Raw genomic sequence first — 15,710 nt, 5'->3', positions numbered from 1 at the left:
TACGTTTCTCCCTATGGGTGTGTGCAGTGTTTCGAAACGTAATGAATATTCATTGTGGTGCTCGCGGCGGTCGGTCTAAGGTTGGTATATAATTACAGCGACGCCACCGCAATATATCATAAGTTGAATTTGAAAGGTGGTCGTCGGATACGTGGGTCGCATTCAAAATCGGGCTTCGAATGGATTTAATTAGGGAAGCGGTAATCGAATACCACTACTTATATATTGATTATTGGCGATGACTTATATTCGTTGTGTCTCCACGATGTCAACTCGGCTCTAATTAATCATACCGAACACGCTTTCGTATCGATTTAGCATTTTCGAGTGATGCGATTCGACGGTGGCTCTATTGAAAGTTAAATGATAGCAGGGCCCTGGAGCCTACACCAACGCACAAGAAACCGCCCCGGCTGGCGGCTGTCGATCTTCGGCCTCCCCGTCGTCGGCGCCGCCACTCCGCACCGTCTTCTACATGTCGATACTCGCGTTGATATCCCGGCGATTTTAGGACCGGAGCGTTCCACGAACGCCCCGTTTTATCCGGGCAAGAAGTTGGTATAGCGTGATCGCCGCCACCGCCGCCGTCCAATCGATAGCGACTTAACACGCACCTGGGGGCCATCACACGTTCCGATGCTAATGGAATCGTTCGTCGCCCCCACAGCGAGTGGAAACCTGGCCGAAAACGGCTCCGATTTCACAAAGGGTGTTCGGAGAAAGGATCGCATTTCCCATCAAACAGTGTTGGCCGGAGGCCCCTTTGAAGCCCGGTCGACAAGTGGCCTCGTTAAGAGCGCTAAGTGGGACCTCGACCCGACGCAATTAGCCAAAAATCGACCAGAACGGAGACAATGGGATCTTAGGGGACGCTCCTCCAATATTTGATTTAAGATTTAATCCTAGATGGGCGTAATTCCGAGGGGGTTTCGTTCTGACCGGACGTGTTCGCTGGAGATACGCGGCCACGTCCTGTCGGAAGAATTGGGTTTGAATCGAATCGATTGGTTGCAGGGGAGGTGCACCCGACTCGATCCAGCCGCGAAAATAATATATTAATAATAGTACTACTAATAATAGAACCAGGTTGGTAAAAACGTCGTTGGTGGATTTCTGCCGAAGGCGTCGCCCCCGTGCGTTGGGCGTTCGGGTGCCGCAAGAAACCAATTTACTCCAGAACTTGCTTATCGATTACGAATTAATTAGATTTGATGGAGTGTGTAATTAGTTTCATAAGCGATTTTCGTTTGGCCGTATTTTTCCCCTTCTTATTCCGCTCCTAGCGACGCTATATCCCTACATGTGTAAAGAATCCGGGTCGGAAAGGCCTCTCTTTTCAGACTATTGAGCTGTGCAAAGACTCATACGTCACAATGTCTGAAACTCACCGCGTCGGGCATGTAAGAGGGATGTAGCCCTGTTCATTTCATGCACCGTCAACTTGCAATGCACATCCTTCCAGCTTCCAAACCCGCGTTGGAATCTTTTATCGAGCTTGGGGGAGATTTTCTCACCCGTATTTATTACTTCGGTCGCTTCGGCCATTCAATCTCGCGAAAAATACGGTTTCTGGACGAAGGACGCGGGAATTTGTAGAATGGCGCATTGTGTGGACTCGGCGCGTTTGTCTTTTCGTGAGGGGCGATCTTTGGTGTTTCGGTATTCGTCTCGTCAAAAGGACGAGGTCGAGTTCGGTCCTACACATGTTGACTCTTCGGCGTTACGTGCAGCCAGCTAATGTTAAATTAAACACACCCCTTCCTTGTCGCCGCTTTTTGCGTACATACATTTCCCGCCCGTTAATAGCAGGAATCTGCACGTTCTGTTGGTCAGTTAAGCCATTATTGTTCGCATTACCGGCGCGTTTTTCCCTTTTCGCAATAAACCTTTTCGATTTATCGTTCCGTGTCCTCCGTCCGCATAAAAACCCCATTAATTTCCCTTGGTATATCCTCGTTATAAAATTTCCGAAATAGAAAACTCGGCCCTTAATTCATTTAAGGGATTATTTAGGAAATGGTAATAGAATTAAGTGTAAAATTTACTGGCGAACTTTCCGCAGGATATTTTGCGCTTCCTATAAAATCTGATATGCATTTTTAATAAGACCGAGCCGCAAAAGTTTCACCAACTCATCTTCTCCTTCTTTCGCCGCTTCCCTATGTTCCGCGTCGAAACGCTTTCTAATTCGACGAATATTCGTCAATTGAGCGAAATTTTCACGTGCACACGTCGCCTACGATATTGAGTTTGTATTTCCCATCTATAATGCACGAAGGTATGTGTAGGGTTTAGGTGTCGGTACGCTCTATATCATCTCGAGAAAAAGTGTATTCGCGCCATCGCCGTAAATGGATTTTCCGGCGCTGGGAAGGTGACGCCGAGTCATTCTTTCGCCGTAACGCGATATTTACGAGCTGTAGCGTCTATCCACTTTTAACACATCAATTATTGATATTTAGAGGGGTTGCGAAGGATGACGAGGATTACACGATTTTGGGCTTCAAACAAATCGACGATTTAATGACATTAGGCGGCAGAATGGAGCATTTCTGCTTGGATTACGCTGGTATTCGGTTGCAAATACGGAATGAAAGTGTAGACTTCTCAAACACCTGAAGGCTCCACACCAGACGGATATTCTTAGTTGGACAAGTTTGGCCTCTGTGTGTTGTCGGTCGCAGGGATATCCGTTTAAACCGCCCGTAACATGTTCATGTATCCTTCAAAAATACAGGAAAAGATTGTCCTCTAAACTCTGCGTACCTTCACTACAAACATAGCTGGCTACATTTGAGACGTTTTCCCGTTTCATCTGGATTCGGGTTACGATCTGCATAAGTCCCAGGTGACTTTTTGCCTCAACACAACGTTAAGCCCCCACGATTCTAAACAGGAAAACCAGCAACATCACAATCTCAGTCTCAACAAATACTTTCCAACCTCAGTCGAAGTACATAGAAGTTGTAGACATTTCTTGCGTGACGAATCGTGAACGGCAATATTAATATACTTTCAATGCTCACAGTACTAGAGTGGAGGAATTATTCACCGTTGTTGTAAATTGAAACCTTTACCCCTTATTCGGGCGAATGTTGCGAATTAATTTTTTGTTGCCCAAGCTAAAACTCCAAAAATAGTCAAGACTCCGAATCAATCAAGATAGACTTCATGCGACCGTTTCTGTTACACGGCTGCTAACGCGGCGTTGTTTAACATTTTTTCCGTGTCGACCTTGGTCTATCAATCAATAATTCATAGCCCCGGCCTCGTCTAATAATACACCCCTCTTCATCATTAGATTCCATTAGACGACGGTGCGTACACACCGAGTCGAACTCATTTCCGCCAAGCCATCGCCGAAACGATCTCCTCAAACACTAGTACGTACAACTCCCGAGACCGTTTCCCTTTAAATAATGATTAAACTCCGGTCACGAAATATCAAACGTGGGCGTGCCCACACATCCCCGCTAGAACCCATTCAGGAAATCGCATAAGAACCCAGATACGGAACGCCCTCGCCTCATTTCTTTGCCTTACGACAATACGTGTATGGGTATTTATGAATGCATAACAGCGCTGTGGCGGGCTTGTTGATTTAGCATGGCGTGTGTGGAGACTCCTGAAACGCTGTAAAACCGGCTCCGGTTACACGCTTGCAGGCGTCTTTCGTGCCGAAACGCGGTTACGGGAGGGGCGGCGGGCGGCGGCGTTACTTCCCATTTTCTAGGATGTGTTCGGCACACGAATACTCGAAATGTGCACGACACGATACCAAGGTGGGACGCAGTGATGATGTGCATCGGCGAGAGCGAAGAGAGGGCCGCGGCGCGAGCACTGGGGTGCGCGGAACGAGCGACACGGTCACGAAATTATTTCTCGTAACTCGGATCCGACGAAGGGCAAAAATCGCCTGCGACCCGCAGACAATGAACCCTTTCGGTGCTTCGGCACAGTCGGAGATATAATTACCTGTTCTTTATTGAACGAATTTGCATGAAATGGCTCCCTTTTGTTCTATTTCAATTAAAATCGGGGCCATCGCGCCGCCCCCGTGCTGGAATAAAGGAGATTAATGCAGGGATTAAAATTAGCACAGTGTTTGTTTAACTTTTTTTCTCGCCCCAGACGGAGAAGGTATCATGTCCCTGAAGAGATTATAGAGAGTTTTATGGCAGCGCCGGAGAAAAATAGGTCGACGGGCGAAGGAGGATTGGGTTTCGGATTTTTTTAAGCAATTAAATGATTTAAACGAGACTTATTTTTCGAAGGATCGGGGTTTAGGAAGCGAGGTGTAAATTGAATCGAAAGGGGCGAAAAGAATTTGTTTTTTAATCGACGTTTCCTATAGAGGAACGCTCAAAGTCGTAAGCGTGGCAGCTAAAAATATTTAATTGAGACAAAACGAGAAAAGATCGAAGTGCGCTTTTGCGACGCAGAGCTTTCTTGTGCACTTTCACGTGGTGGGCGGCTTAGTCTTGTGATTGATTTGTTGGTAACGTTAACGTCAGCGTTGTCAATTCGTATGCGCGACGTTGTTGCTTTTTTGAGGCGCGAACGTCTTGCCGTAAATTCCATTTTCGTGTAGCATCCGAGTCGGATGTGGATTTACTAAGCAGTAAAGTCCATGTAGAAATAGAAAAGCGATATAAGAGTGAGGCCGTAAAATTTTTCATTACGCTAAAAGTACCTTCGATATAAGAAAAACGAGCGGCCATTATAAGCTTGTCATTCGCGCCGAACTTTATCCGTCGGTTCGAAGAAGTCGATGTCCTTTGAAAAACACCATACAATAAAAATCGCCTCCATTGTTAATCTCGTAAGGGTTAATTTTGACGAAAACAAAGTCGACGTGAGTATCGATTACTTCTCTCTTCTAGGAGCTAAATCCGTTCTTACCGTTTTGGATTTCTGCTGCGGTATTTAATAGTTCTTGTATAACACTTTAATCCAAATCGAGTTTGTCTTGGGGAACTTTTCTTGGACGCTGTGCTTTTATCGTTTATTTTCTCTCAGCCCGCCCGGAGGCTTTTCTCGTATGTCCTGAAACTTTTAAGGGATGATACTAAAACGGATTCGCTTTTGACCATTCTTTCGTGACACACAGACACATACACCCACATACACGCACACATACGCACGCAATTCTGAAGATTTAAGAATGCGTCCGTCGTTCTATTTCGACGTCGTTCTTTTCTCAAGTTTCGCATTTTAATGACGTCGATTATCACGGTCCGACGATGGTGAAATATGTGCGAACCGAACGAGTATTCTCATCCTTGAATAATAAATGTTTCGACCAGTAGAACGTTTACCTTTTCGTGCAGACTAATTTCGAAAACAGTTACTTCATTGTTTTTGCAAAATTGAATATGTTGTTCTCGTGTTTGTTCGCTCTGCAACGTAAATATTTACAAAGTATTAATTAAAGAGCAAATATTTATTACGCCACGGGATGTACTCTTTGTGTGTTGTACGTGCAACTTGATTCGTCCGCCGCTGAACAACGAAAATGCACATACACCTGGCGGTTTTCCGCAAACACCCCGCATTCAATTTGACGGAACCATTGCGGAACGTAAGCCCAAATTACCACTCATTTAGCTCGCAACTTCAGCAATTTCAACCGCTCGCGCTTTACAGCGCCATACGAAAAAGTCCCCCCAGGTGGTAGGCATAAGATCCGCACTTAAAACCGCAACAAGGCCCGATTTTCATATTCGACTATGAAGAGGGCCGTTTTATTATAACTGCAAGAGTACTCGCGCCGTAAATCAAGCATAAACTGCGAAAGGGAAGGTCTTCGCGAGCGATTCATTATCTTCGTCGTCCCTTGCCGCTTGTGCGATGTATTTTTACTCGATATTGTAATTCAACGATCCGACCGACTGCGCCACTTTCGAACGAATATCCGACGAGGTCCCACCCACGTTCCGCGTCGCCATGTGTTCGTCGCGTCGTCCTCTCTACCTTCCCTTCCGAAAGCAACACTAATGTTGGTAACGGTCGTAAAGAAAGGTTTTACAGCTGACGATGGGTCTATATGTAGGGTACAGACCGCGACAACGATTACGTTTTATGGCGGCTTCGGCACGCTCGGAAATATCACGTTGACAGCCATTATAATAGACCAGTATGGCTAAGCAATTACAATCCCGAACATGGAATTGCTCCCAGGGAATTGCGGAACTGCGGTCCGAATATTCGAACGGAATAAATTCGGATTTGTCGAAAAGGGTTTTACTCATATGCAAAAGGCGAAATGAACGTCGCGCACCGCCTCGGGATCTCATTTTATTAGGGAAGTTACAGTTTCCTAATGCAACCTAACACAAATGAGAGTTGTTCATTTGAATACTCCGCATGGCTTCACACCTGAGCGTTCTTTTCTCTCTTTTGTGGCGAGCTTGCACATCCTGTTGGATTTTACGGAACCGCGAACTTTCTCTAATAAATGGTAATTAAGAGAAGAGTCGTGAAGTTGACGTCGTAAGTTTAAAGTTCGCCGTCACATGTGTAAATTCCACGCTCGTTGTACGGAGAATAATTGTGTTGAGGCACAATTCGTATGTTCATTCACCGAGAAGCGTTTGTTTGCTAACGTTTGCGCTGATGCGATTGTTGTGCCCAATCGAAGTCGAAAGTGGCGTGTCCACCGACTGCGTCCAGAATTTTTCTTCCCGCCAAGAGATTGATTTTTATGTTTTCATCCTAGTTGGTGCTCTAACCGCCACCACTGTCGTAATCGACCGGCAGATGATTCCTCTAGTGCACTTGCGGTCACTAGCGGAATCTGTGTCCCTCCGTTTGTTGTACCCACTGGCATGTATTGTTTTTTTCTTTTCTAGTGCGCCGCGGTGGATCCGGTGAGTACCATCAGGCAGCACCTCGACACCTCCATTTCGACGCGAGTCCGTAAGTCCATCTGTGCGTTATCTCTCAGCTTGTAGTGTGGAAAGCAAAACATATTCGCCGTATGTGCGAGGGATGTTATTGATTAAAGTGACGGTTCTGCTCTCTCTCTGATGGTTGCGTTTTATGTCGCGCCGTTTATGGAACCCCGATAGTTCCGTTGTTGTTCCGTCTGGGCCATTCTCGTCACGCGAGTCCTGACCTGGAGTCGTTCTTTGTTTTATTATGTACATTCGTCGCTGTGTGCGTGTGCGGAATTCAGTTTCGACCGAAGGGAAATTGTATTAAGGTAATTAGGTATGTGTTGCGGCCCGTTTCGGTGTCGGATCGACGTTCCGCTCGTGGTTGATTGTAACGTTTCCGAGCTTCCACGACGTCGCGTTGTGTTTTAAAGTTAACATCGCGTTTCGTCTATGTCGGTTCGTGGCGTTCGCAGATTTACCGCGGCCAGATTCGAGGAGAACGTTGCATCTCGCCGGCCGGCCCTCAATTATTAACCCCCTTCTTAGGAAGGAGGATCGTGTCTGTTGCATCTTTCATGCAACCGCGGCGTCTGTTAGGGTCGGATGTTGGGTTGGATCTGACTTGTGGAGGGTTTGTGCGTGAGTTGTGATGACCGGGTTTTGACAAAACAAAGCAAGGAAACGAAATTATTAGCATATTATCCCGCAAACCGTTGAGGCCCGTCGAGGAGCAACGAAGCAAGAACAATGTGATTAGAGAAATTCGACTCGGATGTGTTTTGCATGGTAATTTGGGGCGGCTCGAGGCTGCATCCTCGGGGGCAAAAAAATCGGCCGGGGATTTCTTCGGAGAATCTCGGGCTTAGGCTCTTTTTAAGCGCCAAGTTTACAAACTGACCGCTAAGCCGGGTTTGACTATGCCGGCGAGATGTAGTAGCTCTAGTTCCGTACGTTCTTGTACATCGTCGTGTTAAGCAAAGCCGCAGCGGATTACAGCCGTACAATAGTGCCGTTCTGGGGTCCGCATTATTTCTCTAACTGCTTTCAAGAGAGTGTTTATTTTCGAGTTTTGCTCGGAGCGAGGCAAAACGTCTATTTCGAGCGATTTTTCTCGCATGCTTAAGACGATTGCAAACCGCCGATTGAAGCGCTATAATTTGTTTTGAACGTCGCGATGTACGCTCGCGGCTTGCTCTAATGCTCGATCTTTCGAGTTTGTTTCGTCGATATAGCGGCATCGTGCCGTATGACGGTCGAACGCAACTGTTGACCTCTCTTTGATCTATTACACGACGGCCTGCCCTCGGGGAGGAATGTTGCGTAACGACGTCGTTAACGATCGTAATATATTTCGGAAGAAACGCGCCTGATAAATTAGGCGTCGCGGCTCCCGTTTTTAAACTGCTTTTTCGTCTGGTCAAGCTTATCTTTTGGCTCGGAAAGTGCTGTGCCTCAGCAGATCTTATCTCCTCGTCCGGCCATCCGTTCCAGTTCTAATTAGAGCCCACAAGCGCTCCGTCTCAAGTTTACAGTCCCAACGAGACCGAGCCGTGAGGGCTTTTATTGTTTGTAAAGACGTCTAGCGCTCGAACGGCGACGCTGCCGATCCGATACGTTAATTAACGTGCGACGCCTTCGACGTCGCCGATAACGAGGTCGGACTGCAAGGAAGCGCCGTAGGTCGGAACGGCCGCCCGTGGCGCTCAACACGGCCCCGAACAACGGGGCGTGCTGCTGCGTCCGTCTTTCGTGTAATTGCAGTATTCACCCGACACAATACACCGACGGGCGTAAATCAAACTACAACACACGCTCGCATGTAATAACGCTTGTTCTTCCCTTTACAACCGCCCTGCAGGTTGTCGCCTCCTAGAGATATTAATATCCGTTTTTATGCCTCGATGCCTGACGAGCTCCCCGCACGTACACACAAACCTCACTTAATGCTCAAAGTACACATATTAATTTACGTCTTATTAGCGGCACGGCCCGGCTTAATTAAATTTCGGTTTCGTGAGAATAATCGGGGATCCGTGCTGCAGGAGGTGCGCCGCAAATGTGACACCGCGTCGATTTCGGAAGGGGAACGGTTCCAGCCAGCTTTGGCACCGCGGGTCCTCGACTGCAGCGGAATTTTGCATCCTCGAAAGATGCTGCGGTCGCGAAGGAATCGATGCTGTTTGTGTCTGGTCGTTGGGTCGGCGGCGTCGTCGTCGCGTCTACTCATCTTGTTTAATTAAGGCCTGCAGCTGACATTCTTTTGCGAGGCGCAGACGGTTTTGTTTTGTCTCTCTACTCGACATAATAAACTGCATATACTCCCTTAACATTTTTGTTGACTTAATAACGCGGCTTCATGGTGTGCTCGACTTAATCCGCTTTTCTGCAGCATTTCTTCTCGCACGATAAGCTTATATTTGCTTATACGTAGTTCGTCCGATAATGGACTCGACAATTATTGTTTTACTCAGGAAACTAAATCGATAAGCAACCACTGACCGTCAAATGTCGAAATTATACAGGATCGGCTAGTCAGTCGTTCCGCCTCGTCTCCCAGATCGATGTTTCCAAGGTAAACACTTGTACTTTTCGTATGTGGTGTCCCGTTCTGTGTTCTTTATGACGAAATTGTTTTTTCTCGTTGTCGTTCCTGCAGTCAAGACTATTGCGTTCTTCAGGTTCGCGGGCGGCGTCAGAACTACGCCCTAGTCTCCAAGCTACCCGAATGAACACACCGCCTGATGGATGGCTAGATTATCTAATTGACTGAATTAATTCTCTGTGTTAACTGAAGTATAACATCGGCCTGTCCAATTAATACGAAATTATAGTCGTTTAATCCAGCCACGATATCGCGCTCGTCCTCCGATTCCACTGACGTATTTACAACCCTTCTGACATGTCGCCGCCGATAGCCCTTCCCTCCTCGTCGCCGATTTTCGATATAGCAATGTTTGTGCAACGTCTGGGGTCACGCCACTGTTTGTTGAAACGGTTACGTAAATAATGCGATCGTCTAGACGTTGATTCGTATACTAACATCGGATTAATTAGATCGTCGGAACAAAAGACGCTCTTGTTCTTATACGGCAGATCCTTCTAGGATAGTGTACGGTTATGGTAACTGCCGGATCCTGGACCGAAATCCGCACCACCCAACGAGGCCATTCCCGACGGAATCGTTCCTTTGGATGGCTGCGCCACATTGTTTCACTTTATTCCAGGAACTCACCGTTTCCTTATGCAAGGCGGATAACGGGACATGTAACTGCTTCATTTCCGTCAGATTAGTACGAAACGGGAGCATTCTGTGCGGGGTACGCGAATCTCATTGAAGAAGTACGAAAACGTCGAGTTATTGATCTGTCATCGCGGGTTGTCTTTTGTTTCTCCGAGTGCTAAACTGTCCCGGAAGGTTGACATGGGTCCATCAATAAAGGAAGGGATCTAGATTGTTTCGCTCCGCCAGAAACTTTGTTCCGGGGAGAAGAACGTGCCGTATAGACGCTTCTTTCGAATGCCTCTTTTAAACTATCGTGTGCGTGTCGCTGCAGAATTCTTACGTGTGGACCAAAGCCGTTATGGCGAAACCGCGATGGGAACCTTCGTGTTTGTCACTCGCGTTGTAAACAGCAAGTTGTGCCAATCAATATGCGGAGTGACGATTTGATGGACGTCGAGGGGTTGTTTTGCCATCATTTGGAATCCAGCGCGTTAAACCGCACCAAATATTCACAAATTAGAAAATCATTCAGATGTAATCGAACCATTACGTTACTGTCCACGAAGTACGTGATACAGCGGTTCGAACACCGATATGCACAAAAGTATATTTGGTTCTGCACGTTTTTTTTTGTGTGTGCATTTCGCTTGAACGTTAATTTACTGCATTATGTTTTTTAGCGTCAGACGTGGCTTAATAGTTCGTGCCCAAATCGAGTCACGTTCTGTGTTGTATTTTTGAATTTTTAGCAACAGCTATTTTACCGACCTCTGTAACGAATGTTCCCCGTCGGTTTTCGACCGAGATCGATTTGTGATATATTATTAAAGGCAACATTTTCAGTTTCGACGGTTTTCAGGTCATCGAAACGGAACACGGACGTTTTTGCTGAACTAATATTCCACTAATCGTATTGGCGTTAATTCCACTACCCCTCGTCCCCACCCTACCCACTTTGTGTTGCTCTATATGTTTAGATGAATAGTTGTCTTGGCGTAATCTTACATTGTGCCTTCTATTATAGGATATTTCACCAATTGCCAAAATATCACTTTAGAAACGGACGAAGGTATGTGCGCATTTTTTCGAATGCGATGATTACTCTTTGATCATTTGTACTTTTCGGTGCACTGCATGCCGTTCGTCCGCCTTTAGATAAAATGCACACACAGACACACTTGATACACGTACGCACGATCGAGCTTGATTTTTAGCACCCGTTCTAGCAGCAGCAGCAGCAGCAGCAGTAGCAGAAGCAGATCACGCGTTTGCTAGCTATCCAGATGTCGCTGGTGTGTGTCCTCGTTCGCATTCATGAATTTATGCATGTAACTGGGATACAGTTGCAGGCATGCCACATCACATAACTACACAATGCTCAGGATCGTTTTCGCTATGGGATTATGCGTCACATCAACGTCCAAATACCGTAAATAACACGTAATGGTCCCTGCGAAAACTACGATGGATCGCATTGGTGGCGGCTGATTCGCGTAATTCGTATAGATTTGTCGAAACGGGGCTAATATGCAACGGGGTCAACGTATCGGGGAGATTTATTGTGATATCGGAAGCGGACGAAATGACAGACCGGATAGAGAGGAACGAATCCGTGCGTCTCTGTCGAGAGACCGTCGTCCAGCTCGCGGAATGGCGTCGAGTACGACACCGGTTGTCGCACACTCGACTTTCCAACTTTAAACAGTTTTAATGCGATCGAAGAGTCGAAGCGCTCGAACGTTTTCCAGTTTTAAGACCGCATTGTATTTTTAACGCAGAATGCAAATTTGAACGAGGTGTTTTCCATTCACCGCGGTGGTGTAAAAGTCGTCAATGCCGCGCTTCCATTAGGTCTAGTTAATCCGAATGGAAAGACCTATTTTACTCATTCAGCTGCGGACGATCGAAAATCCGGAAGGCAGTTTTGTTGGAAACCAGTAACCGTTTCCCGCACCCAAAACAGTGATCATCGACGAGCAGATTTAAATTTCAACAATATCTATGTGTTTACAGCTTTAATGTGGCGTTCCCGTTGTGTATTTTTTGTCGGTCAAATAATCTCGTTTGCATTGCATACGATAATAAATTCCCCGTATTACGTCGAGCAATTAGTTTTTAGTGGAATTTTGCACGGAATTTTCATTGTTTGGTGCCGTGTTGTTGAATTTCCGCTCGAAAAGAATACTTGTTTTGTCTTTGTTGTTTCGATCGAATAATTGAACCATTACTAATTTGTTTTTGTTGCGATTTCGAATTCCGTTCCATTTTTATGTACACTCACCGAATTGTCTTGTGTTGTTTGTTAGCTATTAATGCCGCCGAACGGTGCAGTATTTGCCTTGCAAATAAACGGGGTGTTTGTACGGGTCGGGGCATCAGACCGGATTAATTTTACCGTATGCGTTGATTGGTTGTCGCCGAGAAAGGTGGATTGCGTTCGTTTTTAGCTTTGCGCGGCGAGCGAATCGCTTTGCGGACTGACGCACCTTCGTCGACTTCGGTTAATTGTTCCGCTCGGGATATAACAGGCTCCCCCGCTTGTCAGTTTTGGGGTCGCCGCCGTCTTTCTTTCGGAGTTTGTCGCTACGCCGTTCGCGCTCCAATCCTAAACACAACTTTCTCGGTTTTAATACAGTCAATTAAAAGGCTATTTAGATTATTTTAACGGGGTTCCTGCATATCGTTAAGACTGCCGTCTCTCGTAAATCCATTCCCTCTGGGTAATAAGTCGGCACAACGACGGCGGGCGACAGATGTTGCGAATTGTTTTATACAAATTTGTGTATTCGAAGTCGGGCGATATAAAATTCAAAAGTTAATCTCGCGCGAGATTGGCGTTTCGCCGCCGCCGTCGTCGCAGATGATCTAACGCAGTTACGTAACTCCAAATTCGGTCAAAATCTAGGTGTAGGTTCCCTCTGCATTGTGCCACGCTCGCCGATGAAGTCGAACCGCTTCGCATGTTTCATTCATCACGTCAGGCACGAGTTTTACGAGTTTCTCTTGGAAATCGGAAAAGAATCACTGAAGGAAATATCAGATATATATTGATAATGAGATATTGAAGAGATAAAAATGATATAAAAGAATGGATTTTGTGAGGTAGCTGGCTGAAACAAGATTAAAGAGGCTTCAGAACTATTCCCCGAGGGAGAGCAAGAAAATGGTCGGAGCGTCATCTGCCGACGCCCTCTCTATGGCCTAGAAGTAGACGAACGCCGTCGTCGTCTTCTTTTTATCCGGACGTAATTTTTTCGCAACCCTCGGGGCAGGTGCAGGTGGTGTATTATTAGTGCATTTCCTTGTATTTATACCGACGGTTCGAAATGAAGAGGTCCGACGCGGACCCCGGGGAGCATTAAGTGTACTTTATTTGGCATGTGGCTGGAGGTTACAGTTTAATATCTGCGGTTCAGTGGTCGTCATTCATTTCACTTACGGACGCGGCGCCACCCTCGCCTTCCTCTCCCTCGAGCCTATTGCTTGCTTTATTGCCGCTTCCTTCACTCTACATTACACACTAATTTATTATTTGGCGCTGCGAATGTCGTCCCGGAGAACGTCTCCGCCGCCACCTAGCGGGATGAGATTTTTTGCTTTTTGGTCACGTCCCTTTAATTGGGCAAAAATTTGCGACTTCGCGACACGGCTAAACGGAGTTCGCTTTAACGCTCTGCGGTCGCAGATACGTGACCGAAACGAATTCGAAATAAGGTAAATAGGCGTTCGACTTCGAACTGCATCAACCGGGGTTGCGGATGAAGGATCATCAGGTGCATCCAAAATCAATGAGGACGGGTCTCCGGAAAATCTCGACGGAACGTCACGTGAGCCAGCCGGTGTCACATCGTATGGATTTTTTATAGTAGTGCGTTTGTTCTACGTGACGTTGCGATGTCAAGATGTCCCGAAGCGTTGCGTCATTAATCTTGCAGCATCCAACAGGAGCAACGTTGATCCTGTAATCTGTGTCTCCCAGGATTTATCTCTCTTTGTCTGTCTGTCGCTCATCTATCGGTCTGTTCTTGGGCATCACGTTCGAACGAAACACAACAAACACGAAACGTGCGACCGAATCCCCTCCGTGGCCGTCTTTGACGGATCAAGGACTGTTTTCAGGAAAAGTTGGCATTTTAATCCGGTTGCGACATATGGTAATTTTTGCTCTAGTGAGATTCCGAACCACCGCACGGACCGTACATATTAAAGACCATCGTCGCTCGCAGAGATCGATGCGCTGGGCTCGATCCCAACCCTCCGCACCCGTCGTCGTCATTAACGCCCGCTCGAGCGCCGCGAAAGAACAGAAAGTGGCTTCGTTTGCAGCTTATCCCACAATAGGTACGTCTTCGGTTTCGTCGAACGTTGCACCGATCTTCGACTCCTTCCATTGTGGGAAATCGGTCCTTTATTCGCCGGTTTGGCGTATTGAAGACCCATCTAGCGAATAAGTTTATTGAAACTGCCGAGATATGCAAAGCGGGCTCCGACGAGACCGACGCCCTGACCCTCGTTTTCCTCCCTTCATATCGGAATTTCGTCCAGACCGTCCGCATCATAACATCCATATTACCCTGCGGTCAGTGCGCGCTCCCAGAATCTTAACCGGCCTTTCGGGTTAGTTAACGCCGTTACGTAACATTTCAAAAACACCACACGTGTCATACCCTCTGGACGCCGCCGCCGCCGCCGTGTCCATTATATGTTTGCGCCCTTCTTCATTTGCTTCATTTCATCGCGCCGGGATTACGTGACCGGAAACGGAGGATCGCGTCGGATACGGGAGCTCAATTTGCCCGATTAGGCGAATTACTTACGTTATTACGCCCCGCACAAAACAAAAATTAATAGCAGCGGTGCCGAATACCGAACGACCAATTACCATGTCCGCGACCAAATTGCTTTTATTATCGGTTCTATCGTTTTCGGTGGGCGGGAGCGAAAAAATTCGGCGAGGGAAAAAAGCAATCAGTTTCCAAACGAAACGCAATTGGACGGGTCAGTTATTTTTTCGGTGCAACGTCAAAATGAAATTCGGTTAAAAAAAGGTGATTTACGTTCGGCCACAATGGCTCGCGGTGATAAGGATAAAGTATGGCTCGACGTAAACATCGGGATTGTATTTTTTGGGAATCGACTCGCGTGTCGGACGTCTATAGGTCTACTAAAGTTCTAGGATAGAAGTTAGTATCGGCGGTTTCCAGACCTTTCCCTCTGCTCTTGTTATTGATACTTATCTCTTCTGTTTTGCCAGGTTGCAAACGTCTGAACCCTAGGTTGCAGTAAATCAAAAATCCATACCGTCATATGTCGATTGACAGTTTCGCTGTTCGAAATTGGTTTTAAACTCGATCACCGTCGATGTGTTGTGACGCAGTCCTCGACGTGTCAGTCCTTTTGGTAATAACTCGTTGGAGGTCAGAAGGTTACTCGCTCGATCCACCGCCTCCATTTCCTGGCCAAATAAATTATTTCCAATATGGCACCTATCGTGACTCCGTCTCCCTTCCTAATTATCGTTCCCGGGGGTAATTGCTCGCACGCTTTTTGTGCGGTTTTTTCCATTATTCAAGACACTCGACGTGGAACATCGTTCCGACAGCGTTCAC

The 15,710-nt window shown here is 46.7% G+C and overlaps 1 protein-coding gene across 12 annotated transcripts in view; it reads left to right on the top strand.

Moving 5' to 3' along the window:
- The window catches only part of LOC135131536 (tyrosine-protein phosphatase Lar), a 305,692-nt gene that overhangs the window by 237,895 nt on the left and 52,087 nt on the right, over window positions 1-15,710 (top strand). Inside the window, exon 6 of one of the 12 annotated variants that reach the window (XM_064059323.1) lies at window positions 6,852-6,869. The exons of the other annotated variants lie outside the window; for them this stretch is intronic. Coding sequence (XP_063915393.1) covers window positions 6,852-6,869 — 18 coding nt within the window. The remainder of the gene's footprint in view (window positions 1-6,851; window positions 6,870-15,710) is intronic. 12 annotated transcript variants of the gene reach the window in all.

Source organism: Zophobas morio, unplaced genomic scaffold (genome assembly GCF_036711695.1).
Source record: "Zophobas morio isolate AGI-343-1 ecotype UQ-CSIRO unplaced genomic scaffold, CSIRO_AGI_Zmor_V1 ptg000020l, whole genome shotgun sequence".
In the NCBI taxonomy this organism is placed as follows: Eukaryota; Metazoa; Arthropoda; class Insecta; order Coleoptera; family Tenebrionidae; genus Zophobas; species Zophobas morio.
Note: the sequence above shows the minus strand (reverse complement) of the source record. Positions and strands in the feature narration are given on the sequence as shown.